The sequence below is a fragment of the Cricetulus griseus genome, chromosome 3 (assembly GCF_003668045.3).
Source record: "Cricetulus griseus strain 17A/GY chromosome 3, alternate assembly CriGri-PICRH-1.0, whole genome shotgun sequence".
NCBI classification, from domain to species: Eukaryota; Metazoa; Chordata; class Mammalia; order Rodentia; family Cricetidae; genus Cricetulus; species Cricetulus griseus.
In genome coordinates, this window is record NC_048596.1 from 13261328 (window position 1) to 13288788 (window position 27461).

The 27461-nt window shown below is 46.2% G+C and overlaps 1 protein-coding gene across 1 annotated transcript in view; it reads right to left on the bottom strand.

Moving 5' to 3' along the window:
• Nucleotides 1-26507, bottom strand: part of Sorcs3 (sortilin related VPS10 domain containing receptor 3) — a 625100-nt gene extending 598593 nt beyond the window's left edge. The window contains exon 1 of the mRNA XM_027407465.2: nucleotides 25890-26507. Coding sequence (XP_027263266.2) covers nucleotides 25890-26507 — 618 coding nt within the window. The remainder of the gene's footprint in view (nucleotides 1-25889) is intronic.
• Nucleotides 26508-27461: the final 954 nt, after the last annotated feature.

Consider the following 27461-nt stretch of genomic DNA (forward strand, 5'->3'; position numbering starts at 1 on the left):
CAGAAGGACAGAAAGGCCCCGTCCTCTCCATGGGACACTGACAGTCTGATCTGGAAAAGAACAGACTTAATGGACCTCACAAAGACAAAAATCAGGTTCCATCCAAAGAAACCAAAGCAAAGACCAAGAAGGCGCAGCATGAAGAAACGACACCTTCTGGTTTAGAAAGACCCAAGACGATGGTAGCTTTATTCACCAAAGTGCCAAGTATCATCAAATGTTTACTGAATCAAAAAAGTGTGGACTCTTCCCTTCCAGAAGCTGAGACTTCCGTGTGTCTGTTGGCTAAAAATAGATCAATATCATTGTGACATGAAGTCTAGTGTGCAAATTAAAGTAAGAGGTCTCACCAGGAAAAAAATAGCAACTGTTTATGGCCACACTGCCCAGAATGCACCCAACTTCAACTGATCCCAGAAGCTGAGCATGGTTGAGCACACTTAGCACATGGATGGGAGAAGAGAGAAATAATAGCAGCTATCCCAGCTTTACCCCTGGAGGAAATAAAACTATCTTTTAAAGAAAATCCCCAAAGGACATCCTTCTGTAAGTCATGCCCCGTGTTTCTGTGCGCCATATCCAGGCTCTTGAAAAGCAAAACCAGCCTTAAGAAAGGAATGCTAAGGACTGGGGGGAGACCTGACTGGGGGGCTGGAGAAAGAACTTGACCTTGACAGGCAACACTTGTGATTAAGCCACGTGCATTATTCTGGCAGGACCAGCCAAGGTAATCATTATCTCTGGCTGGTTCTTCCCGTGCCCCTTTATAATTCAGCATGGTTGAGTGATGGTCACGTTGTGAGTACCAAGGTACAACCCTTTCCATGAAGGGCTTTTCTTGGTCCCATGGGAGAGTCTGGGAGATGGAGCTGCAGACCGTGTCATGGTGCTTTCCCCATGGCTGAGTAGCTGATTTTCCAGAAAATTTTCTCTTCCAGAAATTACCAGTTGACAGCAACTGCCAAGTCCATGTATGGGGAATGTGTAGCCTCCATCATTATTTATAAGCTAGCTTCAAAAGGAAGTCATTTTCATCCAAGAAACCTGACGTATGCTCTCCTGTGCCCACACATGCCTAGAGATGAGATAACTGCTCTCTTGTTATACGGGAGAGCAGGAGGCAGTATTTTCAGATGTCAGTATGGTCTTTACCAAACCACTTAGCGTGTTTCACAAGAAAGCCAGATGGCCTGAGGGCTGCATTGCCAAGCCACTCTCCAGTCCCCAAGAATACCACAATCCCTGCTGCTCTGTTGGCCAGGGATCCCACATCCATAGCTCCTTCACCAGGACATTAAGGGACCCAGTGGACTGGGTGCTTCCTGGATCCTCCACCTTCACAACAGTGGGATCCCTGAGAACAAGGAACTGCTCTTTACTTAATATTTGAGTCCTAGGCCCAGGCACATGCCCCCAGCAAAAGACACAAGCCAGGGTAAAGGGGGAGCCATACACCAAGAGCCCTAAACTCAACAAATCATCTCTGCCAACCTCCATTATTCGAAAACAAAGCCAGTTACGTGTTCATGTGTACAATTTTGTGTGTATGCACTTGCCTGGACAGGCTAGAGGCCAACTGCCAGTACCCATTCCCCAGGAGCACTCTCCACCAAGCTCTTCCAGACAGTCTCATTTGCATCTGGGGCTTGCTGATTAGGCCTGAATGGTCTTCCTGGCTTTGCCTACAGAGCTTGGATTACAAGCATGTCCCCCCAGGCCTTGTTTTCTGCAGCAGTTCCAGGGACCAAACTCAGGTTGTCTGGCTTGCACATCATTTTACAGGGTCAGCCATTTCCCCACCCCAAAGAAAGATGAAATTTAAAAAAAAAAAAAAAAAAAAAAAAAAAAAAAAAAAAAAAAAAAAAAAAAAAAAAAAAAAAACTACCTTTGGGTGAGTTGAGTGGCGGAGTTAATAGACAAGGACCTTGCCATGAGCACCAAAAGGTACAATATGATGAACTGGGACTTTGCATATTTGACTTCTTCAACTGAGGAGAGATGTGGGATGCTTCGGCTTTGTCTAGGTTATGAATTCCCTGGAGCATCCAGAACGACATTTCCCTTGAGTACACGGTGCTTCAGGAATGTCCCCTCAAAGCACTGTGCTGCCCTCCTGGGCTGACACGGCCCCCACCCACCACTCCCCCCCGTTTCAAGCTCACCTTAAAATCAGCCCTCAGGTTGGCTGCTGGCAGCGCACTCAATCCAGGCTCTGGGATATGGTCAAAAGATGAGGGGAATCGTTGGCTGCTCAAGCTGGACTTACTAATGGCCCTCACTCCAAGATAGGTTGCCACTTTTCTCCATGCATCTCTAAGCCCACATGTGACCCCTGATCCCTGACCCTGCAAAGGTCTTCTCAAGGGCCACCTCAGTGGAGTTCAATTTATTGTTTGGAAAACGCATGTCTGAGTGCCAGCAGACTGTCAGTCTCCTTATCTGTGACAAATGCCTGGCATAAAATTACCTTCAGAAGTGTGTTCAGACATACAGCAAACACACTCAAGGAGACCCGGGGAAGGTGTGCGGGTTAGGGGCTGGTGGAGCTGTTCCTAGTTAATGAATATCAGAAAAAAGAGAGAAGAGGGGAGGTGGCCAGGGTAAGGGAAAAGCCACTGTCGAGTTCAGCAGCATGTGTGTGCTGAAAGTCTATCCCGGTTGCTCAGCAACCAAGAAAAAGCATTTCAGGGAGCAAGGGGCTAATTGGACAAATGAATTAATTAGACATTTCCAGAGTCGATGTAAATGACAACGGGCTTGGGTGGCTACTGATTTTGGGAGACATTTCTGTGCCCCATACCTACCTGAGCATTGGTCTGGCAAATATGGGGTAGAGGAAAGAGCCATGTAAGCATGTTGTCAAGAGATACTTGGAGGGGCAGGATGGGGAAACCCTGTGGCCTGGAGAAGTTGCACTAAATGACCTTTGGGTTCTCTTTCAGCTCTTAATATTTGATCTGTTTTTGCACTGCAGGGTAGGGATGACAAGAAAGGGGTACAGACCAATTCCAGCAGCCTGAAGGTGACTTCATAATGTGCCTCCCCCACCACCTGTAGGGTTTCCCTTCACTGAATTTAAAGCCAGCAGCTTCCCAGGAATGCAGATAGACAGGAGTTGTTAGGGGTCTTGTGTGGGAAACAAGATGTTTTGTTGGCAGCTGCTTTTCCCCCTTGCTCTGCTTTGCTTCCCCTGTCGGCTTCCTTTAATTACAGCAGACCCCCACTGCTTGCTCTAATGATGGAGAGGACCTCCACTGTGCAGGAGAGGAGGGAGCAGGCAAGAGGCACTGATGGTAAAAACGGAACAGGCCAATGGAGAGGAAGGTGGCCCGCAGTTCCCAGAACTGGAAGGAGAGAGGCAATGGGTTCTTTTACTTCTGGTAACAATTTCCGCTGGGTTCCCCATGGGAATGGCTGCACCTCTCTGAGACTCTGCTTTTCCTCCTGCAAAGCAGGGAGGCTGGGTTTGCTGATGCCCTGAGCTGGATCAATCAATGCCACTGCTATTTAGTTACATCTCTCCCTTATTCAGCATGACTAAGGACTATCTATGACAACAAAGACTAAGAGCAAAGATGTCATTAAGCTATGTGATCCTGGCCCCAACCTCTCTTCTACCTCCCCTGGTTCCCCTGGTGCCCACACACGGTGGTCTCCTCACCTCCAGCCTATCCTTTATCCGTTCACTCACTCAGAAACACCTACATCCAAGTGTTTCAGTTGGCCAGAGCACGGGTGAGCCCGTGGGCAAAGAGAAGGAATTGAAGTGGGCTCTGTACCTAGTACCTAGGAGCATTCGGATCAGGTCAGTCTGCATGACACGGGGTTTTGTGCCACACCTGTCATGGCCGGGCCAGGTTACTGAAGCCACCAGGTCTTGTGTGCTTCTCTTTACTGCAAGGCTCACCTCACAAGAAACTTCATTACATCTCCACAAGGACTGAGTGAGACAGTGAACGAAGTTCCACTCAGTGCCAGGCACACAGTAGGAGCTCAGTAAATGCTATCCAGTAATTCTATTAGATCACAACACGCTGGAATAAAATGGGGAGGATTTCCTCACCTCCCACCTCTTGGCCTCCCCATCCCCCACTCCAAACCTCAACTTCCACATGATCAATGTAGACCCCTCAACCTTAATCCTTCAAAGGTCTTTTGCTTTGCTTTGTCTCTGCTCTGCAGCTGAACATGGCATGAACCCCACAACCTCTCTTCCCCAGAGTTGCCTCACCCATAAATTAGGGAGGGTGACACCTCCCAGCTCTTACAGTTGCTGGGAAGACAGGAAAATGAGAAGACACAAGGCAAAGTCCCAAGATCACTATGTAGAGGGCTTTCAGTAAGAATCCTGACCTCACAGACTTTGCTTTTGGACCTACTGTTAGTCAGATTTCAAGTTCTCAGAAAGCCAAGATAAAGCAGAGTTGCCCTTTGTCAGTGCCTACCAAAGTGTGGGAGCACAGTTAGGAATCAGCTCAATATTTTAGAAACTATTCATGGTAGGGCTGTGTGGTGATTTGAAAAAGAATGCCCCCCATCCCCCGGGGGCTCATATATTTGAATTCTTAGTCACCATGGAGTAGAACTGTTTGAGAAACGTAGAAGGACTAGGAGTTATGGCCTTGTTGGAGTACATGTGGTCCTGTTGAAGGAAGTGTGTCACTGGGTGCACTTTGGGGTTTCAAAATCCTACTCCAGCCCTGGTGTCTCACACTGTGTCTGTTGATTACAAATGAGGATGTAAAACTCTCTCAGGTATTGCTGTAGTATCTGCTTCCTGCCATGATGATAATGGACTAACCCTCCGAAACTGTAGGTAATCCAGTAAGCAGCATCCTCTCATCACTCGGCATCAGCTCCTGCCTCCAGGTTCCTATCCTGACTTCCTTCAGTGATGGAGTATGAGGTAAAAGTGTCAGCTCTGACTGCCTATGAGCTGATGATGTCACACTCCCTGTGCACTTATAGCCAGTAAGTAGATCATGGCTACCACGGGTTAACATTTATCGAGAGACAGGGCTTCACAGGAAATCTGAATGCCCTTGGCGCTTGGATTCCTTCTCAGCATGGAGGTCTGTACCAACCATTTGCCTGAAGCAAAACAAGAAAAGCAAGAAATGCAAGGAGTTATGTTCAGCCCTGCCTGGCTCTTATCCAACTTCCAGCGTCCTGTCTCTACCCCAGGGAAAATAGTCTTTATCTCCATTCTTACTTCTGCAAGCCTTTGCTAAAGCCTTCGAATTTTAAGTTAGATTGTCTAGTGGTCAAGGAAGATCTTGTGCACAGGCCGGGACCACTTTGAGAGGTGTTTCAGAGACTGGGACATATAAAATTGGTACCTGTGCTGTTTGCCCAATTTTTCCACTGTCAGGTAGAGATGGGCTGGCACTGAGGGTCAGAGACTCTGAGCTTGTTCCCATCTGAGCTGGACAAGCTCCTGCAGGATGAGAGCAAAGGGCTCTCATCAGGGCTGACTCTCATCTTCGTGGATCAGATCCTTCTAACAGGATTTTTCTTTGCTTTGATATAAGAGGACTTGGGGAGATCATTGCTTTGTGCTTCCCCCAAAATTGATTTTATTTATTTGCATTTCTTAAGCATGCCTAATATGAAAATTGCCACCTGAACCATTTTAAGGGTATAATTCAGTAGCATTAATGACACATTGTTCTGGAACCACCACTATTATCTGAGTCAGGCTCCTTCGGGCAAACCCATGAGGAGGTGACTTCCACCCTTCTGTTCCTCCTAAGGTAGCAGAGTTCCCTTCTCACTCGTTAAGCAAGCAATGGGGCTTCCAGCTCCTCCCTTGCCTATTCCTGACCTCTTACTAGCTTTCTTTATTCTCCCTCCTTCCTAGAAGAGGATCATGTGGTTGGCATATAGGGAAGGCTTATAGAGAGCTGCAGTTAAGACACAGGTATTCTATCACTGAGGTCATGTTTCCTAGACTTGTGGTTAGCATTGCCATTAAACATCACAAAGATGGCTTGGGCAGTTATGCCTTCACTGTGTAGTCTGTCCTGCTTAGGGTTTCTATTGCTATGATGAAACAATGTGACCAAACACAGTTGGGGAGGAAAGACTCTATTTGGCTCACACTTTGACATCATAACCCATCATTAAGGAAGTCCAGTCATTTTACCTGATTGTGTACAGTATTTGGTGTGTGCACAACAGATGTACTCACAAGTATGAGTGTGTGCACGTGTGCATATGCCTGGAGGCCAGGAGAACATTAGATATCTTCCTCTCTGCCTTTATTTTGTGCGGGGGGGGGGTCTCTCTGTGAACCTGAAACCTCACTGACTCTGCTAGGCTGACTGACCAGGGAGCTCCAGGAACCCACCTCCTCTACCTCTCCATCCCCCAGCACTAGGGTACAGGTACACACTGCTACACCGGGCTTTTCACGCTGGTGCTGAGAATAACTTAAGTCCTCAAGCTTTCGAGGCCACCACTGTATGCCTGAGGTGGGGCAACTCTCCAGACTCTTTGTGTGTCTTCACTTGAGAAATACACGTTTGGATTATTCACCCATTTTAACTGGACAATTTGATGGTTTTAATCATTGAATTGTGTTCCTCGTATAAATGAATATGAATTATCTGAATGGTTCTCAATTACAGCTGCTTTGGGAAAGGGTATCAGGGCACTCTTCAAGAACTTGGATTGGAACTATGTAACATCATCTAGCACACCTACTACTAGGTGTTTGTCCAAAAGAAATGAAATTAGTATACCATAGATATACCTATATCCCCATATTTACTATAACACTGCCCACAAAAGCCAAAGTAAGGAGTCAACCACTGTGTCCATCATTAGATGAATGGAAAAAGGAAATACAGTATATATAATGGAAAATGATTTAGCCATAAAAATGGGTCTGCAGCAACGTAGAGGGAACTGGGAGATATTATCCTGAATGAAAGAAGATAAAGACACAAAGCTGTGTCGTGTGACCTCCCTCTATGTGGAAGCTAAAACCATTCAATTTTCCAGAATAAAATGGCATCGAATAAAGAGTCTGGAAAAATCAGAGGGAGGAAAGATATGCAAAGGTTGAATAACAGGTGAAAAGACGGTTAAACAGAAGAAGCTGCCAGCATTCTACAGCACATGAGGGTGCCTACAGCTCACATTAACTTATTATTTATCTCAAACCAACTAGAAAAGAGACTTCCAAAGTTTCCTAGAACAAACAGACGGTACATACATGAGGAGATGGAAATGACCTAATTAGCCGGGCATTGGTGGTGCATGCCTTTAATCCCAGCACTCGGGAGGCAGAGGCAGGTGGATCTCTGTGAGTTTGAGACCAGCCTGGTCTCCAGAGCGAGTGCCAGGATAGGCTCCAAAGCTACACAGAAAAAACCTGTCTGGAAAAAAATCAAAAAAAAAAAAAAAAGAAAGAAAGAAAAGAAAAGAAAAGAAATGACCTAATTAATCAGTACACATCACCCTGGGGTACTGAGTTACCCCACTGTACTGTCACCCGGAAAGTATTTCTGAAATGGAGCTGAAACTGCCAGTGTCTGATTAGGGACAAAGGGAAGGTCATGGTAAATCTTGGCTGGTTCCTCTGACAAGGATGATGCTCTTCTCTGCAGGAGACTCTCCTCTTCCAACATCAGAGCACCACAGTACAGCAGCACAGCTTTCTCCTACACACAGAGCTTCACAAGAGAGAGAGGGGAAATGGGTCGGTGGAGGCAGACCCACTGGCAGGGAGGCCAGGCTAATCTTCACAACTCCTTTATCGAATAATGACCACTTGTACCAATTTTGGAATATCTCCGACCATTGGGGTAGCACCTCGCCACGCACTTTAAGCTTACCATGTAAATGGTCAAAATAATGAACAAAATGGAGATTATGATCCTGATGCTGTACCAGAGAAAATGGAGTCTCATATAAAAAAAAAAAAGTACCTTATCTGAAAGAACATATGTGGCTGGCTGGTCATAGGTAGATCTCAGATTCAACGTAAAACCCCTCTGACCCAGGTGCCACTCTCTCAGCCAAGGAAGTCTGGACTGGAACAGAGGGTGTTGCACACTAACATTTATGTCTCCATCGCCTGGATGATGGGAGAATTCCACAATTCTACATCAGAAAAAGAATGTTATTAGATCATTCTTGTTCTTTCTACACTGTCTACAAATAATTTATATTTTAAAAGGACCTCAGAGAAGATAATCTTTGCCTAAAGGAATTACTCTAATAATGCCTTTCTTGCTTTAAAAAAAAAAAAGCCCCAAATCCTCCCATTCTCCCTCAAAATCCCATCACAAATATCAGCAACTTATAACTTAATGACTGGAATTCCCCTAAAATGACGGTGCATTTATAGTTTGTGATGCTGTTTCCAACATATGATTTCATGTTAATCTTTACCTTACCACACACAGGAATGCCTACATGTCAAATGTTGGTTAATTTGTACCAGCATTTGGTCTCTAGCTGTAGGCAGTAATACGACTGACCTTCAATTTCAGTGTAGTGTACAACCAGAAAGGATGCCCCTCAGTGTCCTTTTGAGCTCAGATCCATATGGAACTCGAGCTCATTCAGGTGTCACCCATAAGCTATCAGAATTGTCACTATCATCATCATTCACAATGATGGCACATGAACGTGTGTCAGATACTACATAACAATTACTGACACAAGTGGTAAAGGACACTAGTATTGTTTCAGCAAGGACACAAAACAGCTGCATCTACAGAAGACCAGCTACACCTATGAGACACACACACACACACACCATGTGGTGATATATCATTTATGATTTATAAGCCTGCCTGGGGATTCAGAAAGTAAAGCCAGCTTCAAGCTACAGAATCAGGCAGTGGTGATGCACACCTTTAATCCCAGCAGACTCAGAGCTAGCAGATGGTGGTACACACTTTTAATCCCAGGACTCAGGATTAAGAGGTAAATGGATCTTTGAGTCCAAGAACACCACCCTGAGCTATCAAAAGGTGAATCAGAGCTGATACCTTTAGTCCCAGGATTTGAGAGGTATAAAAGGTAGAGGCATTCAGTTTGAGAGTTAGTCTCTAGCCACGCTGAGGAGAGCACAGCAGTCTGAGTGAATCTGAGGAGCACTGAAGTTGGAAGCAGTCTGAGGATCACCCCTTTGGTCTGAGATGAAATAGAGGCAAGAGCTAGTGACTGGCTGCTTTGCTTTTCTGATCTCAGTGTCTGGGTCATTTATTTATCGTGCTACATACACACACACACACACACACACACACACACACACACACACACACACACGCACGCACACACACCCTGCTGCTATGCACACACAGCTTCCCACTATTCCCTGTCCTCAGTTCTTGCAAAAGGAACACAGATGAGCCTTTTTGTCGGGCATGCTTCCTTCAGCATCCCCCAATCTGCTACTGTACTCTGGCTTCTTGGCTGAGAAGTCATCGGGGCAGGAGCTGCCTTCCTACATTCAGGTTCTAACAACAGCGCTCTGTACAGTATCGTCAACTCTGCCATAAACTCCATTTCCTAAAAAAAAATTCATATGTAGACAAGAAAGGAAAGGAAACACCACACAAAACCAGAGTAGGGGAAAGGCACTCCTGAAACAAATTGAACTGCAGAAGCTCATGTTGCTGTAGGCATGGTAGATATTAATAATTCAACAAAATATTACAGTAATTACTATATTCTGTAAAATCACAACAGTGTACTTCAGCAAACTCCTACCAATCTCCTTGAAACTGCCATTAATAAATAAAGCACAATTCCCCATATTAAATTTGTTGTTAAAAAAGCTAAATATTTTATCAGAACTAATATGTTTTAAATACAGTCTAAACCAAGGAAATCCCCTGACCCTGTATTTCTCCCCACCTTTAAGTGAAATTCCATCTACCCAGCTAGAGCAAAAATTCACTTGAACTCAGCCGGGGGCATTGGTGGCACACACCTTTAATCCCAGCACTAGGGAAGCAGAGGCAGGTGAATCTCTGTGAATTTGAGGCCAGCCTGGTCTACAAAGTAAGTGCCAGGACAGGCTCCAAAGCAATACAGAGAAACCCTGTCTCGAAAAACAAAACAACAAAAACTTCACTTGAACTCTTCAAGAAAACACTGAGTGGTGGACCTTGAAGGCCCTATTGAGAGACCTGAGTGCCACTCAGCTGGAACTCACTGCTGGAATCCAATTAGACTGTTAGGGAAAACAGAAGGGAAAAGAGGTCAAAATTAATTCTTTTAGACTGTATATCTTAACTTCCTAACTTGACTCCAGAAAGAAAAGGCATGAACCGTGAAGAAGAGTGAGTGGCAAGCAACCACCAAAATCACCTATCTAAGGCTAGCTCTGAGTGTGTACACAAGAAGCTAAGAACTGAAATACAAGTGAACCGCCTGTCACATTGGAGTAAGCTTCCACAAACGTGCTACATCCTAGTGTTAAAAGTTCTGGTCCTTTTATCTGCAGTATCAGTGTTTGCTGAAAAAGAAAGCTACAAATAAACAGGCAGGCTTTCAAGCATTTGTCCTCACAAACAATCAAGGCGCACACGGGAACGAACTGATTGCATCTGGGCTCAGCTCCGGGGTTGTGCTGCTCGCTCTTGTACAAAGCCCAGGCTGAGCTCAGCTGAACTGAGCTAGGCTGGCAATGTCTACCTCCTGCTTGTCTCTCATCCTCTTCAAGACAAGGATAATTTCTTTCCTGTGCCACTGCAGTGGTGTATGACATGTAATACAAACACATATGCCTACTGACAACTAAACTTTGGGTGGGCATGTTGCTCGTGTCGCTGCTACCTCTTCTACTGGCCGTGCAAGTCACAGGGCCCGGTGGATGAGAAAAGAGACTGCACTGGGATATAGAAGAGTGTATATACTCAAAGTATATCCTATACCTGCATGACAATATTCTTATGAAACCCAGTGACATACACAAAGGATATATACTAATAATTTTGAGCAATAATAAAGTGCCATCTCTGGACCACACAAACATGCTGAGCAATGAGCAATGCTGTCGTTTTAAATGGTTAAACCTACGCCTACTCTTCTGGGTGTTTTTACAAACATTATATTTGGCTAGTAAGCATCAGTGTCAAACCATTCTGTGTGATGTTCAGTCCCTCCATACCACAGTGCAGACTTTGTCAATTGAATCTCTGGTTAATGCAGCAGGTTTTCTTATATACAGAAGTGAACGCCATTCATCTGAAGAGCGCCACAGGGGTTCCAGAGCAGGTGCTTCTTTCTCGAACCCTCATTGGTCCCCCGGTGGGAAGGGGAACACATATCCAAAATTAGTAGATTGCACAAGTAACCAAGGAACTTCAGAGATGGGGCACGTCGTTTCTCTACCCCAGAGTTCTATGTCCAGATATGAACCATCAAGCCAAAGTGAGAGAAAATAAAACTTCACACTACCTAAATGTTTTAAATGCGTCTCGTAATACTGAGTGGCTGTATGATTTATCCTCCAAGCCAAGATCTTCTGAGAGCTAAAAGAAAACCATTAATATTTTGTCAGCTCAAATATGAACAAGGACAACCCCACACACACGGAGAGAGACTGCTGAAAGTGTATCACACAGAAGTGAAAGGCAGAGAGCAAAGAATGAAATCTCGGAAGCAGAACACAGATCCAAGAGTAAAACAAATGGGAATCTCAACATAGGGAGAACTGGGGCCCAGAAAGGAAGGAATCAGTACAATTACAGCACCCAAGCAAAATGTGAGAGCGCAAAACTAGACGTTTCTTCTGTCTATACGGAAAGGAAAACAAGTAGAGACACAAGCCAGAACAAAATGCACTGAAAGAAAGAACAAGGTTGCGGGGGGGGGGGGAAGCCTACAAGCCACACTATCCAAGATGTGGAGGCAGCGAGATCTCAAATAGAGTCAGAACATGTCCTGTCCAATGGCACTGGTTTACCAGGAGAATGACATTGTCTCAATCACATTACCAGATTTTGCTGAAATAATAAAAAACAGTCACACCGTTTTTAATATCAGCTTTACTTTTTCACTATGATATCGATTGCATTCACTGTTATTTCCTCAATATTATCAAACTAGTGTATATACTTCCTCACACTGTTCCATGGAATATCTGCCCCATGCATGCTTCCCACACATGAAACCACAGGTTCAGGGTTGTCAGGTCTGCCATGTAAGGTTTCTGTATATGCTGTATTACCGGGCACAAACTAAGTATTCCACAATAATGCTTTATCTGAGAAGGGAAAGGCAGAGTAATCAATACAGGTCAAGTTCTGGAACAAACATTTTTTTATAAACATCAAATTATAATCCATCTGAAAATTTTATTGTATCAGATGTGACTAGAAATAAAGGGTGCATCATGCTTGGAATGAAATCTCTGGGTCTTAACAGCAGAGTGTGTGAGCTGTGTGTTTCATCTGCACTGAGAAGGTAGAGGAAAGGAGGGGCTAGTAAGCCTCAGATCTGTTGGGTAGGGACTTCTGGCTCCCTGAGGAATAAACGAGAGTAGGTGAATCAGCCCCTTGCATTCATATCGCAAGTTCCATATTGAGTTCCATTCCAAATGTTTCCATGTAAACATTTCCTCATTTAACTAAGACATAAAGGGAGCACACAGGATTGCCCCTATTTCATGAATACATAAATGACTGACATTTACTTTGTCATGGCATGGGACCACACCAGTTTATACAACATTTTTTTAAAAATTTTACAGATGGCAGGGGTGGGGCGGAGCGAGGGGATATTCAAGAAAAATTGAATAACTTGATCAGCATTGCACAAAAGCAAACATTATTGAGTGAATTAGTGAGAGAATAAATGAAAATATATCAGCTTAAGGTAAGACCAATCTTTTCATGCTTGGAAGAAGAATTTTCCAACTTTACAGTCAAAGCCCCTTCTCCTTATTGATGACATAGCTAATTTTAAAAAGGAATACTCATAACTCTTATTCATAAACTGAGCTCCTACACCTAACGGAGTCCCCAGGTCCGTGGACTTGAGAAGCAGATGACTTGCTGACAAACGTTCCTGTGGATAAGGAACTCAAACCAGAGAGCCCCAATCCCAAAGAAAAATCCTCACCAGCATATCATAACCTTCTTTCTGGTGTTATCTCCGGCAGGATGAGCTAACTGTGAGCCCAGTGGCTCCTTTCAATTATTATTAAGCCTAAAAAAAGGAAGAATCTTTTTGGGTAAACCATCACCTACCGGCAGTTCAAAGTCCAAACGCCAGGGAGTTTAGTCATTGTGCAAACCAAGCACATGCCCTGAGAAGGAGAAGCCCCTTATGGCTGAGAATTGGCACTAAGAAATGATTTGGATGCATGGGTCCTCTCCTAGAAGCTGCTGGCCTCCTGTCTTCTGAAGGTGCCAAGCAAAAGAAGGACCGTCTATATCAATCTCCCTCTGTATCCCGAAGGTGGGGCCCAAAACAGGACTTTTTAAAATAATTTTAATAAATTCTTTGAGAATTTTATACAACGGATTTTGAGGATATTCACTCACTCTCTCCATCCTCCCATCCCTCCTCACCCAACTTTGAGATAACTTGTTTTTCTTCTTTCCCCATTGAGTCATTGTGTGTTGGCTATCTATTCTTGGGGCTGAGGAATGCTCTGGTGTGGTCAGTCTACTAGAGATTACCTTATTAGAAAAATAAAGGAAGGGAGGGAGAAAAACCCTGACTCTCTACTCTTCCAACAGCCATCCATCCAGTGGTAGGATTATATACCACCTTCTCTCCCACAGTGAAGCAACCTATTCCTGGTTCTCTGGTTTATATTTGCTATCATAGGGTGTCTAAATACCTCAAAACAGGATTTTTGTTGTTGTTGTTGTTATTGTTATTGTTGTTGTTGTTGTTGTTGTTTGGTTTTTTTCTAAGACAGGGTTTCTCTGTGTGTAGCTTTGGCTATTCTGGAACTTGTTCTGTAGACCAGGCTAGCCTCAAACTCACAGAGATTCATCTGCCTCTGCCTGAGAGTGCTGGGATTAAAGGCATGTGCTCCCAAAACAAGATCCTTAAAGTATAAGAAAAGATCCTGACTTGCTATGATAGATAACTTTATGTAGCAACTTAATTGGATCACAGGATGCTCAGATATCTGGTTGATCATTATTCTGTCAGTGACTGTGGGGATGTTTCTGGGTGGGGTTAACATTTTAATCAATTAATAGATGTAGTAATACAGATGGTCTTTCCTCACAGAGATACAACTCATCCAAACCACAGAAGGCCTAAATACAATATAAGGCAGAGGAAGCAAGGATTTTTTCTCTCTGCCTCAGTGATAATCTAGAGCATTAGTCTTCTCCTGCCTCAAAGCTTGGTCTTTGCCAAGAATTTACACCATAGTCTCTCTGGCTTCTCAGTCTTTGGACTCAGAATAGGACAAGACCACCTGCTGCCCTGAGTTTTCAGCTTCCCAACCACACAGCTTCAAAGCCACCAAAACTACCTAAGTCAAATCCTTAGAGTGAGTCTGTCCCTCTACACCATTAGTTCTGTTTCTGTTGGAAAGCCTCATTAGTGACTTGAAAGTAACAAGGTTTCTCCAGAAACAAGGGTTTTAATGTAAGTAGTTCAACTTGGGAGATAATCTCCAGGAAGCCTAATAGGAAAGTCAGGGGATAAAATAGAAATGGGAGGTGGAAAAACACTTGAGCAAGTTACCAGGGCAAGCAACTGGGGCTTAATGCACTGGGGACTCTGGGAGATTGTTTAATAAACAGCCTCAGAGTTGTCCTAGCCCAAAGGACTTTTCTACCCATGTCCACCAGTGACTGATGAATGGCTTCTCCCCACCCTCTGACAGATATAAATTCCCTGACCCAGGTGGTGCTCAATATGACAAAAGCAAAGCTCCAGTGGACACAGAAAGCTGTTGGGCAAACAGGCCCTGTTACTCATATTTGGAAGTCAGGCTAGCATGCCAGTAAATGAAAAGTGATTTTAAAAATGGATACGAAGAGATCTAACACAAAAGAAGACACCCAACCTATCCCATTTCTCATCTTTGTGAATATGAACTAACATTCTTGACTTACAACGTAACCCACTGCTTTGTGGATATAAACTAACATTCTTGACTTATAACGGAGCCCACTGCACTAGACACTTGTGGATATGAACTAACATTCTTGACTTATAAAGGAACCCACTGCTTTGTGGATATGAACTAACATTCTTGACTAATAGAGTAGCCCACTACATTAGACACTTGCAACATCTCTAAGATTCACAGCCACCTTGCAAATCAAGCACAATCCTAATTTTGCAGCCAGGGAAACAAAGGCACGGAGACTTGTTTAAGGTCACTGTTGCTTGAGGGCCTTCCATTTAAAAACCATGTACCTACTTACATGCACTGGAAGGTGTCCAGATATTTGATTGAGCATCATTTGGGTTGCTATTTGGGAATTTTGAGAAAGCAAAAGTTCATGTTTAAGCACAAACAGAGCTGAAAGCACAGCACACGAAATGAAGGAGACATCTTCTGTGGATCATCTGTTCTCCCATCACCCGGAAAAGGCACTTATCTCTATCCTAAGTTTCATTCTTTCAACACTCTAACAATAAACAAGTCTCCCCCTGTCCCACATAATCACACCCCAGCATGGCTGTTTGAGCATCTCTTCTACTCTAGCCTGTAGGGAGAAAAGAAGTTTGCTCGCTCATCGTTCTCCGTTTCCCACTGAAAGCAACATCTGAAAAGGAGGCTTCATTTCATAGGCATCTGTGTAATGTTTCATCTGGTTCTCACATCTTACCATTCTCACCATGGAACCAACTTACGGGCTTTTGGTAGCATCATGTCAGGCCTGAGAACAAAAACTAAACAGCTGAGATAATCCAGGGATATGGACTCAAAACCTAGAGGTAGTCAGAGCATGCCAGACCATTCTGCGTCCTCAAGACATTGCCTTTTCAGATAAGCAATATTAAGTATTTGTATCTACTCCAATCAGTTCAATAAGCTTCTGTTGACTGGCTACCAGACACAAGACAATGCACAAATACTGAGGAAGAAAATGCAACAGAGATGGAGGAAACAAGCTGAGAACCATCTTCAGGTGAATCTACTGGTAAAATCTTAGCTCAGCCTCTAACAGTGGTTCCAAACTTTCCTAATGCTGAGACCCTTTAATACAGTTCATCATGTGGTGACCCCCAACCATAAAACTGTTGCATTGCTACTTCATAACTATAATTTTGCTACTCTTATGAATCATAATATAAATATCTGACAGAATACCTGACATGCAACCCACAGGTTGAGAACCATTTGAAAGTTTGGCCATCTGTCTTCTATTTTTTCTGCAGGAGGCAGCAAGACAATCAACCCTGAGAATTAAACTGCCCTGTTGCCAATCAGTTATTCATTCTGGGGCCTACAATCAACTCTCAGGCAATGCACTTGCAGGCTTCTTCTTATCTTCCCTTTGAAACAGTGTTCTCTTTGGCACAATTCATGGTACAACACGTTTTCATTATTTTATCTTATTTATTTCCATGCTTTCCCTTGAGGGATGCAACACTCCCTCTAGTGTCTGTATAGGGCTCTCAGAGTCCATTCTGGGTGCTCTAGATGAAGTCAAAAAGGGAATGCAAACCAGTCACTTGACTGGGTGAAGATTAGTACAAATTAATTGGTGGACTGTGTCAATATGATCAACCTGAAGAAAGAGGCCAGCTGCAGAGATCTGTGGATAACACTTTAGCATGCACACAGCTATGAGACAGAAGCAAAACAGAGCATCAAGTCCATGCCCAGGCTCGGATGTGGTAGCGCCTTTGATACTGAGGCCGCTGCTTGCCAAGTGGCCCAAGCAGCCCGTGTTCTCTTATTTCCTTATAGCTATACACTTGACTAACTTTCTTCAAGATATGTCTTATGATTCCCAGTGAGGTGTAAACACTGACACCCAAGCCAAGAAAAATTCTCCCCATTTTCCCGGATCCCTTAACCCTGCACACAATTAAGCCCTGGGGAAATAAATGTTCAACTTACTTCCGCCATTTGCCATCAGGTTTATAGCCAATTGTAACCAAAATGATTCTAACCATTTCTATTGCAAATTCTAAGTATAAGTTTCAGGAAACCAGATCCCCCTCAGGCATCCTGTTGTGGGTTCACTGTTCACACCAGGGCTACATAGAAATCAGACATCATGGAGGCTCGTGTGGAGAACAGAGGCTGGGGGGGGGGCTGAAATGAGTAGCTGGTTCACGCCTGTGTCTGGTGGAGGCCTTACCATCAGCAGCTTGGCAAACTGTGAGCAAGCACCTCCTTCCTCTGCTTCAACATTTCCATAAGAAAACCAAGAGATGCCTTGCTTCCAGACACAAAAGCAGACCCTCAGGCCATGGGAAAAGGTCTCCAGCACATGCTACATGTGGGTCAGGTGTAGCCCTCTGCTGTGTATCATCTTGTTTAAAATCCTTCCAACTGTCCAAGTGTGAGGTGCCCCTGTGTACAGGCCATGAGAAGGCAATGGTCTTCCAGTGCCACATAGTTATTCAGAAACAGAAAAAGGACTGAACCAAAGCAGCTGGCTCTCAAATCCACTTTCCACATCCCTGTCTATCCATCCTCATAAATCCTGAAGAGATTTGCATTCAGGATTTAATCCCTCCACAAGTATTAGTTCACACATATGATAAACCATATGTCATATCATTTACCCGTGCAAAATAATCCCACACTTCTACATCATGTGGAATCGCTAATTATCTTGTGTGGGTTTATCTCCAGTTTTTCCCCTTAAGCTACATTTTCTTCAGCATTTGTGAAGACACGGAGGCCTACTTAGAAACGGACACAGTGATATTGACCAATATCCCGGGAAGGCTGGCCTATCTGTACCGCCAATCCCTCTCATCTCAGGCAAGAAGGAAGCATTTCCTCTACTGACCAGCATGGACCTAATAGCAAAAAGCTACTTGTGCAACCCTAAAGTTCTGAGATCCCATTACTTTGTCTACATTTACTACAGCAAATTCACTACTGTTCTATAAAGAACAGCATTTCCATAAATAATTAAACTCAAACACTCAAAACAAACAAGCAACTATATTTGATTGGCTCACTAATTCAAATAGCCAGGTGATTTACCAAGACTCCCATCAGTAATTGTTAGTAAGATATAGCTCATCCAATATTAAGGAGCCCATTATTTACTGTCTCCAGCCACTGTAGTAGTGGGCAGACAGAGTGACTCTGGGAATGTCACAATGGGATGTCAAATATCCATCACAGGCCTGTGTGCCTGAACACTTGTTCTACAACAAACGGCACTGTCATGGGAGGTTGTGGGACCTTTGGGATAGGAAATGGTTTTCACAGAGGTTCACTGGGGGTGGATCTTTGAGAGTAATAACCTAGTCTCATTTTTGAGGCAAGCTCTGTGCTTCCTTCTTTGACCCCCATGATGTGACTAGCCAATTCACAATGCTGTGATAGAGACTTAGCCACCATGCAAAAATTAGCTACCCTGCCACCGTGCTTGAATTAGCCACCCTGTCACTATGCCTGACTTAGCCACACCGCCACCATGACTGACTTAGCCACACCACCAACATGACTGACTTAGCCACACTGCCACCATGCCTTACTTAGCCACTCCTGCCACCATGCCTGACTTAGCTACTCCTGCCACCATGACTGACTTAGCTACACCACCACCATGCCTGACTTAGCCACTCCTGCCACCATGTCTTCTCCACCATGATGGAATGTGTCCTCTGAACCTTGAACCCAAATGAGTTTTTCCTCCCTTGAGTTGTTTCTGCAGCTATTTGGTTACAGTGACATGAAAAGCAATACAAGATGGAGGAATCAATTTTAGTCTTACATACAGCCATTCTAGGTCTCAGTCTACTCTACCTATAAAATGGGTAGTGCTATACCTTACCCAAGTAAAAGTAAAAGTATGTGAACATTCTTGGAAAGAAAATGCTTGGCTAACCTGAGAGAGTAATGAGAAAATCAAGAAGGAATAAGAGAGTCTATTCTTAGACAAATAGCAGCTGGGATCCAGCTGTGGGATGTGATGTTGCTGTCTAAACCTTGTGCCTCATCCCCGTGTTGCGTAATTTGATGAAGACCATTCCTAACAGCACCTCCAGCCTTGGCATTCTGTAGGTGTAGGATGCCTGTAATACCTCCCACAGTGATGCTTTCTCCTCTAAGCTCACAGCCTCAAACAATAGCTCAACAATTAGCCACACATTACTCCATGGCATCTGTCTTGTTGCCATGTGTGATTTAACTTTACAGAAGAACAGGATCACATCCAAAGCATACAAGAGGGACCTTGAGGCAAACGCTGGCGAGTCTTTGTTTCTCACCCCTCCATCACATCCCTATCAAGCCCTGGTAGCCAGAACAATGGCACATGGACATCAAATGCTCAGCAAATGACTGAACAGCCTGTGTGAGTAGACAGGTATCTAATCTCTGAAACACATGAGAAGTCAGGATCCCTGACTTCTCCTTATTTCGATCCCCTTTCAAGTGTAGTCAGAATTTCATGGAATCTAAGTTATGCTAAAATGCACATGTAAGAGGCTAGGGAGATGGCTTCATCAGTAAAGTGTTTACCACACAGCACCACTTTGGAAGGTGCTGCTCAATGAAGAACCGAAGATCTCTCTCCCCCTAAATATTGCAAGCTACTGTCGATGCTGTTGATTTTCCTGCAGAACCTGATGGTAAACCCCTCCTGCTGAAGACAACGCCCACTTGTCATAGAACATGGACAAGTTAAGGTGACACTGACCTGGAAGCCTCATCCCTACTACCTAGTTTTCAGAGTGCTATGCACACTACTAGAAGAAAAAAGCAATCATCAATCATACTCGGCTATTAACACTGAGAGTTAGTATAAGGACCAACCTGGAAAGACATGCCCACTGGTGCAGTACCAGCATGAATGTCATAGGAGGGGCCAACCACTTTCTGATTGGATTTTACCATCACTGCACAAAATGAAACCAATACCTAACACAATCATGAGCGCCAAGAACCTGTAGCTAGATATCTCATAGGGCCTACTATTATTCTGCTGAAATGACATAGTGCAAAACCTGAGTTCAATACCTAACACCCACATAAAAAGCCAGGCATGGTAACATATGCCTATAACCCCACCAGCACTGAGGAAGAAGAGCTCCCCCCCCAAAAAAAAAATGATGGGAAGTTGATGGCCAGCCAGTCTAACCAATCAATGAGCTCAAAGTTTAGTAAAGGACCATAGGTCAAAAAGAAAGGTGGACTGAGGAAAATACTCAACACTGACCTCTGGCATCCCTGTACACACACACACACACACACACACACACACACACACACACACACACACACACATATATGCAGAAACACACATGAACGTGAGCACACATCCAAAGAAGTTGCCATGTGAAATAACAAACTGAACACTACATTAAATGTTATCAAGAGATGTTGTTAACCCATTTGTCATCTGAGAGTTAAAAGAATTTCACCTTTCTCCAGAGTTTAGACACCATGCATCTCCCCAGAGCACAATGCTACTGAGTCATGGGGCATACATAAGAACAGAACTCACAATTGATGTAGAGTGCTTATTTGACTACTACTATTTCATCCCTCAGCATCCAAATACTGAAAAATATAAGATTAGAGTTAACAAATCTACTAAAAAATGATCAAGAGTGTGGTGCAGTGTGAATCCCATGAGTCATAAGAAAAGGGAAGTAAATGTTACTTAGGAAGGTTGTGTAGAGGCCTGTGTTTGTGTCTTGAATTGAGTTGTGAATGGGTGACTGAAACAGAAGGAGCATGTCTTACATGGAGGATGTCTTAGAGCAGAGCCAATTAAAAGCCTGGGACAGAGGACACGTCCTGCAGAAGAGCTGACCATGGAGCTGTCAAATCAAAAATTGCAGAAGTAGACCCAGGACACTCAAGACACCCAAGGGAGAGACCTTTAATGCCATGACATAGAACTTTAGACTTGAATTCAAGAAGCCAGAGGTCCTCATACTAGCATGGAGACATGCAAAACAAAGCCATCCCTGGGTACAGTGTCTGCTGAGTTAGGAAATCCCATCTCTGACAATGATTTCAAATTTATTTGTAGACTGTGCTCCATGGAACTGGGAAGTGCCATTCATTCATTTACTCAGGCGACTTTCACTAAGCAGCTACGTGAGGCTGAGTGCCCCGGATCTACTGCCTACACACAGGAGAATAATCATGGTTAGCAGAATTCCCTTCATGCCTCAGAACCAGCTCATTCTGTGTGTGTGTGTGTGTGTGTGTGTGTGTGTGTGTGTGTGTGTGTGAGAGAGAGAGAGAGAGAGAGAGAGAGAGAGAGAGAGAGACAGAGACAGAGACAGAGACAGAGACAGAGACAGAGCGGGAACAGGATATATTCTGCATTATTTACCTCCCTCTCTAAAGGGTCTCTTGTCTCCCATATTATCTACTGAATCATGCTTTGCATGTTCTCTCTGTAAGAGAGATGTCTCTGGCCACCCAGAAAGCCAAAGGAAGATAGAAGGCAGGAAATCTACAGGTGGGTGGTAGACAAAGCCACAGGTCTCAGATGACTTGGCCATCTGTACCTAGCCCTGAATGAACTGCGAGTCTCCAGGGATAGACCTTGTGTCTGTGTATCTGATTCTGTCATACTGCTCTGTTCCTTGTGAGATGACTCTGGTCCATACCTGTCTGCTCCCAGATTTCCCCTAGTGACAATAGAGTTATACAGCTAGAGAAAAAATTAAAATAAAAGAGCTTCCACAGCTTTCTTACCACTGGACCCACCAAATCCTAATCTTAAACCTAACACAGTTGGAGAAACCACTACTCAACTTTCCTTTCAGGCCAAGCAAAATTCAAGTTCCAAATACTGCATTTCAGCCATCATTAAATAGGACCTCCCGATAAAGGCATTTGTTTCTCTGCTCACCTTGGAAACCACCACAGGATTTGAGAAGCAAATCAGAGCCAGTAACTCTGCCATCAGAGGACTCTTGGAGCTGACAAACAGCCCTGGTCCACCCCTCCTCCTCCCGATCCCCACTCCTGGCGGACAGTGACCGAGAGCAATTAGTGCTGTTGTGTCCCAATGCGTTTCCCAGTTCTGTCTCAACTGAGATGCCTTTCCTTGTAATATTAATTAAAAACAGATTTTTTTGGCAAACCCCTGAAGAATGGTTTCTGTGGAAGGCTTCTTTATTAAGACTCAGAAGGCAAAATGCATTAAGATATTGTGACTCTGGGACAAGAAGGCTAGGCAATCTAGCCAAAAGCTGTTTGAAAAATCTGTTTGGGGGCACAGTGAGCCGCTCTAGTGAGTGAAATACAATGGATCTGATGAAATCTGCCACTGTTTTGCACATTAGGAGTAAATATTTAGAGCACAGGCTAGTTGAATCAGCTAAGGGTAGAAAAGCCCACCTCACTGTACATCTTCTAACCTGCTCTATGCCTGGCAGGCACCTAGAATGACCCTGTATCTCCTCATTTCTCTTCGCGAAGGTTTCAGGTTGAATGCATTAATTGAAAACTACCTGCCAAGTCATTCCAAGCAGACACACTAGAGGGGCACCGGGCTGTGAAGCCACTGTGTGTGAGCTGCTAAGAAGAAATGGTGCCTGCCCTAAGAGAGGATGCAGAATCAGGGGTTAATCCAAAAAGGAAGAGGTAGAAATAAGTGGGCTGTGCCTTCACAACTCTACACTCTCCAGGGCCATTTGCCAACCCACTGAGCAAGCAAGGAAGCCTCTTCCTCCATTTGAAGGAAAAGGACAGAATAATGTGTTTTTCTGTTTCCCTGTAAGCCATGGGGACTGGGTTCCCCTGGGTGTTTGTGAAACACTTTCTAACCCATTAATCACCAGGATCTCAGCTGGAGACAAGCAGCCAGCAAGAATAACTGCAAATGTCCTCCAGGGCAGAGGCTCCAAGGCCATGGCTACTCACCTCACTAGCCAAGTTAGTGTGATCAGAGCCAGACCCCACAACATCTCCCTCCCTGCTTCTTTCTATGGCAGTCTGCTGGCACCTCCTCCATTGCCTCCCAAGCAAACTCACCCCAGGTATTGTACCAAAGTAAGCATTTGCCCTGAGCAATCAAACTCATCCAAAGGTCCTGGGTAGCAGACCAACTGGGCATGGAGGTTTGAGCCATCTATGAACCAGCTTACTGCTCTTGGCCAGCTTAACTGCTCCAGCAAGAACAGGGCAGCATTGTCCTTACATACAAGGATCTCTTCTTGGCCCTACGCTCCTCAAGTACATGCTGAACTGAGAGGGTAGGGCTAAGGATGCCCAACTACATACTTCTGACTGTAAACTCTACCAGTGTCAAGCTCAGTGTTCAGCACGTAACACCCACCACCACCAAAGAAATTCATATCAAGAATTCACACTCACCAAAGGCCCTGGGAGGAAAACAACAACAACAACAACAACAACAACAACAACAACAACAAAACAGCTAACCCTTAAGCTACTGGTCTGAACGGCCTGTTTAACCCTTCAAAAAGCCAAAGGAAAAGGTGGAATTGTCTTTCCTGATCAGAGGAGCCTGCTACTAGGGCCCATATTCTCTGCCTTGTGACATCTCCTTGCACTTAGAAGCAGTAGTAAAAAGACTTGCAGGTGTTTCTTCATCATCACTCCTCACCGTCTCTTCTTGCAAAGGGGGGAAAAAAGCAACCTGCCAAAGACTTCTCCCTCTTCACAGAGCATCCCGGGTCAGAGTATCTTCATGGTGCTGCAAACAATATGTGCTAAACTAAAATGGCAGGTGCAAGCCTAGGGACCAAACAAGCAGTCCCTGTCTGTCTGGGGATGAGCTGCCTTGCACTCTTGGGATCAGTGAAGCTGGCCAGGAGCACAGCCAACAATGGTCCCCAGGAGCTGGTTCAGAGATGGCTCAAATCTCTAGGTCCAGCTGCTCTACTACCCAGGACCATTGGCCCTATCTTGATTGAGAGGCATTTCCCCAATGGGCACAAGCCAGACCATCCATCCCTCACATCCCTTGCTGCTCAACCACCCTGAAGATGGGCAGAGAAGGCCACACACATTACCTATTACTTTTGAGAAGTATTTCCTGTCTAAAGTCCCTTTTCCAGGGGGCGTTGTCAATATTTTCAAATGTCCCTTAAAATTAAAGCAGAGGTGTAGCACCTCTGGCTGAGTGAATTTAGTAGTATAAAGCCAAGCATATGTAAGGGTATCTCACCTCCTCAAGGAGGGGAAGACCAAGAGAACTCCCCACCATTCCCATCAAACTTCGATGAAGTCGGAATTCACAAGCTCTGCTTCCAGGGAATCACTCCCCTCTCTCTCCTCTCCCCCTACCCCTAACATCTCCTGGGTACTTGGAAGTAAGGCTTCTGTCACCCAGCCCCTGTCCCATGCTCAAAACTATCCAACCCAAGGCTGGGGAGGGGGGCTGTCTTGATAGAGGCAGATGAAGTCATTAGTCACCAAGCTGCCCTGTGTATATGGACTCTCCTCCTTTGAACCCTGCATCTGGTACTCAGGCTTGCTGCCCCAAGCCCCACCTCCACTGTGTATCACTGACCACTAAGAAATCTGTACTTGGTTACTGCTTGTGTGCCTAGCTCTGCAGACGCTGGCTTCCCTGTTACTCAGTACTCAACCCTATGACCCCCCCATGCTCGGTAAAATGAGGCAAACATCTCCCCAGGAAGTCTTCCCAAAAGCCTGTCATGAAGAGACAGCCCTTCCCATCAAATGAGCTCTCAGAGCTGCTTATATATCCCTAGTCCTCTCAATGGAACCCCTGCTCGGCCCTAAGTCTGCTTCTCAATTGAACTGGAAAGCCACACCAGGAAAAACGGTATGGCAAGGCCGGGTGAAATAGCGACCACCAGAGGAAAGAGAGTGGGAAGGGTTTTGGCAGCCAGTTCTTGCTGAGTGGTGGTGAGGCAGAGAGAGATCCATCAAGCAGGCGCTGCTACCAGATGCCTAGAGAGGACCCTACTGAGCTGGACGCCTCGTTCCTGAGCCCCGAATCCTCCAGGGAGCAGGCTTAAGCAAAGTGCCACCTCTTGGTCCTACAATATCCTGGGGAGGCCCAGATGGCAAAGAAAATGGGACTCTGAAAGAGCAAGGCTCCACTCTCATCCCGGGGCCGGTTCTGTTTGCAGGACACGGAGGCGACAGTGAGTTTTCTGCTCGCCTACTTGTGCGTGCAATACAAGCATGAGAATAAGCAGTATGGAAAGGGCATAGAAATTCGCTTTATGCCTTAAACTTTTTTTTCTGCTTGCCCCCACTAAGATAGCCTTCCACCTTACACGAGGCAGCCCAGCTGCCTGAATGGTTAGCATATCATGTGCCTAGCAGAGACCTCAAAATGAACAAGTGGATCGGTTTCCCAGTGGCCTCGATCTCCCTATTTCCCGGGTTCCCTTAGGGTGAGCCGGGTGTGGGGCAAAGGGGAGCTCCCCCAGTCTCGGGAATCTGCCTAGAGATTTCTCCACATCATTCCATGCTTGCACTCACGAATTCAAGCATTCCCTCTCTAGAAAAGGAAAAGTGACTCTCCAAGCCGAATGCAGGAGAGAGCAACCACAGATCCTATGCCCAAGGCAGCTTTAGGACACACTTTCCTCTTAGACCTCCAGACAGCCTCAGTGTCGGGGTCTTCGGTAAACAGATGCACATACCACCGTACAACAAAACTCTGCTAACCTGTTGGGGGCGTGAAGGAGCGGGACAAACCCCTTTCTAAAAGTCTAGGCACCCTGGTTCTCCATCTGGACCCGAAGCAACTGTCTGCCCCTCTGCCGACCCCCATTACCCATGGCTGCCAGGAAACTAGAGACCTGAGCTCGATGGGGGTACTCACGCTGCTGTTGTGTCCCGACCAGTGCACCATGGCTTGATTGTGGGCCGAGTCTCCAGTCAGCGCAAAAGAGGTGCTCGGCAGCCTGAGCTCCTCAGCCGCGGGTCCTCCAGTCCGCGTCGCCCTCACCTCTTCCCGGGAACCCTTGGTTTGAGGGCGGCTTCCTTTGGCACCATCTGCGGGAGCAGTCGCCCAAGCGTCCCCGCGCTCCAGGGTACTGGGGGGCTGTGACCGGCGAGTCCTCCTCGAGCTGGCCGCCGTGCTAGGAGCCGGGATGGCCGGGACCCACCTCACGTCTTCAGGCGACGTTCCCTCGGCTTCAGCCGGTATCTCCCCGCCGCTCGCCCGGGGCAGCAGCTCTAGCCTAGACCTGCGCCTTAGCGCGGTGGCTCTCCGTGCAGTCGCCAGCTCCTCGGGCCACCGGTTCATCGCTGCCCGAGGCAAGAGAGGAGGCAACGCTGGTGGCCGCGAAGCCTGAGACACCAGGCGCCCGGGACCTCCCGTCGTGCCCCAAGTGATCTCGGCGCCGGCCAGGACCCACGTAGACAAGAGGAGCAGCCCGGTCCGGGCGAGGGGCGCCCCGGGCCAACCTGCGGGGCGCTCGGTGCCTGCCGCTTCCATCCCGCTGCGGCTCCCGCGGCTCGGCTCGGGCTGCCGAGTGAGTGTGTGGCACCCGCCGAGGTGCGAGTCCGGCGGGGAGGGGGTGCGCACGCCGGCGAGCGGGCGAGCTAGAGAGTGTGTCGGGGGAGTGAGGAGGGGGCGGCCAGGAAGGAGGTGGCTCCGGCTGGAGCGCCTCGCCTGTCCCGCACTGTCCCCCCTTCTGGATCACTCACTCCCTGGTCCAGAGGGTGATTCCAAAACCCCAAAGCAATTACTAGATGCTCCCTTGATGCTCTGGCGGTTTGGGTGCTGTTGTTTAAATGCCCGCCCCCCAAATCTTTCCCACCGACCTCTTTCAGAAATTAAAAAAGAGAGAGAGAGAGAGAGAAAAGAAAAAAGGAAGTGTTCAGAGGTAATAAGAAAATCCTCTTTTAAAACGGGCAAGGCTAGCGGGATCCAGGATGAGGGACTAACAGCGACCCCAACCCGGAGTCTCTCGGAAATCCAGCCTCCAAGCCTCCAGCCTGCTGCGGGCGCGGAGTTGGGAAGCCGCTCCTGGCCGCAACTGGGGGTTCACTCTTCCTTCGGGTCTGTTCTTGGGAGCTGCAGACAGCGAGCGGGGAAGTACAAGGGTCTCGAGGAGGAGGAGGAGGAAGAGGAGTAAATTGTTTCCAACGCCAACTGGTCAGGATCTGGAGACGAGGGCCAGCCCGGAGCTTCCGCGGGGAAGCCAAGCGCGGGATGGACCCACGACTCTGCTCTTGGCTCCCCGCCCCCGGAGGCCTGCGCCCCCTCCCGGTGCGGGGGCGCGGGGAGTGCGTGCGTGCGCGTGCGTGCGCGCAGGCGAGCGAGAGGGAGACCAGGGGTGTTCCGGGGCGGCGGGAGGGCGCCTCGGGGCGGGGTACCTGGTTGAGCTGGTTGCGGGGCGGTGTTGCTGGGTGTGCGGGGGCGCGCGGGCCCGTGCGTGCGCGTTTA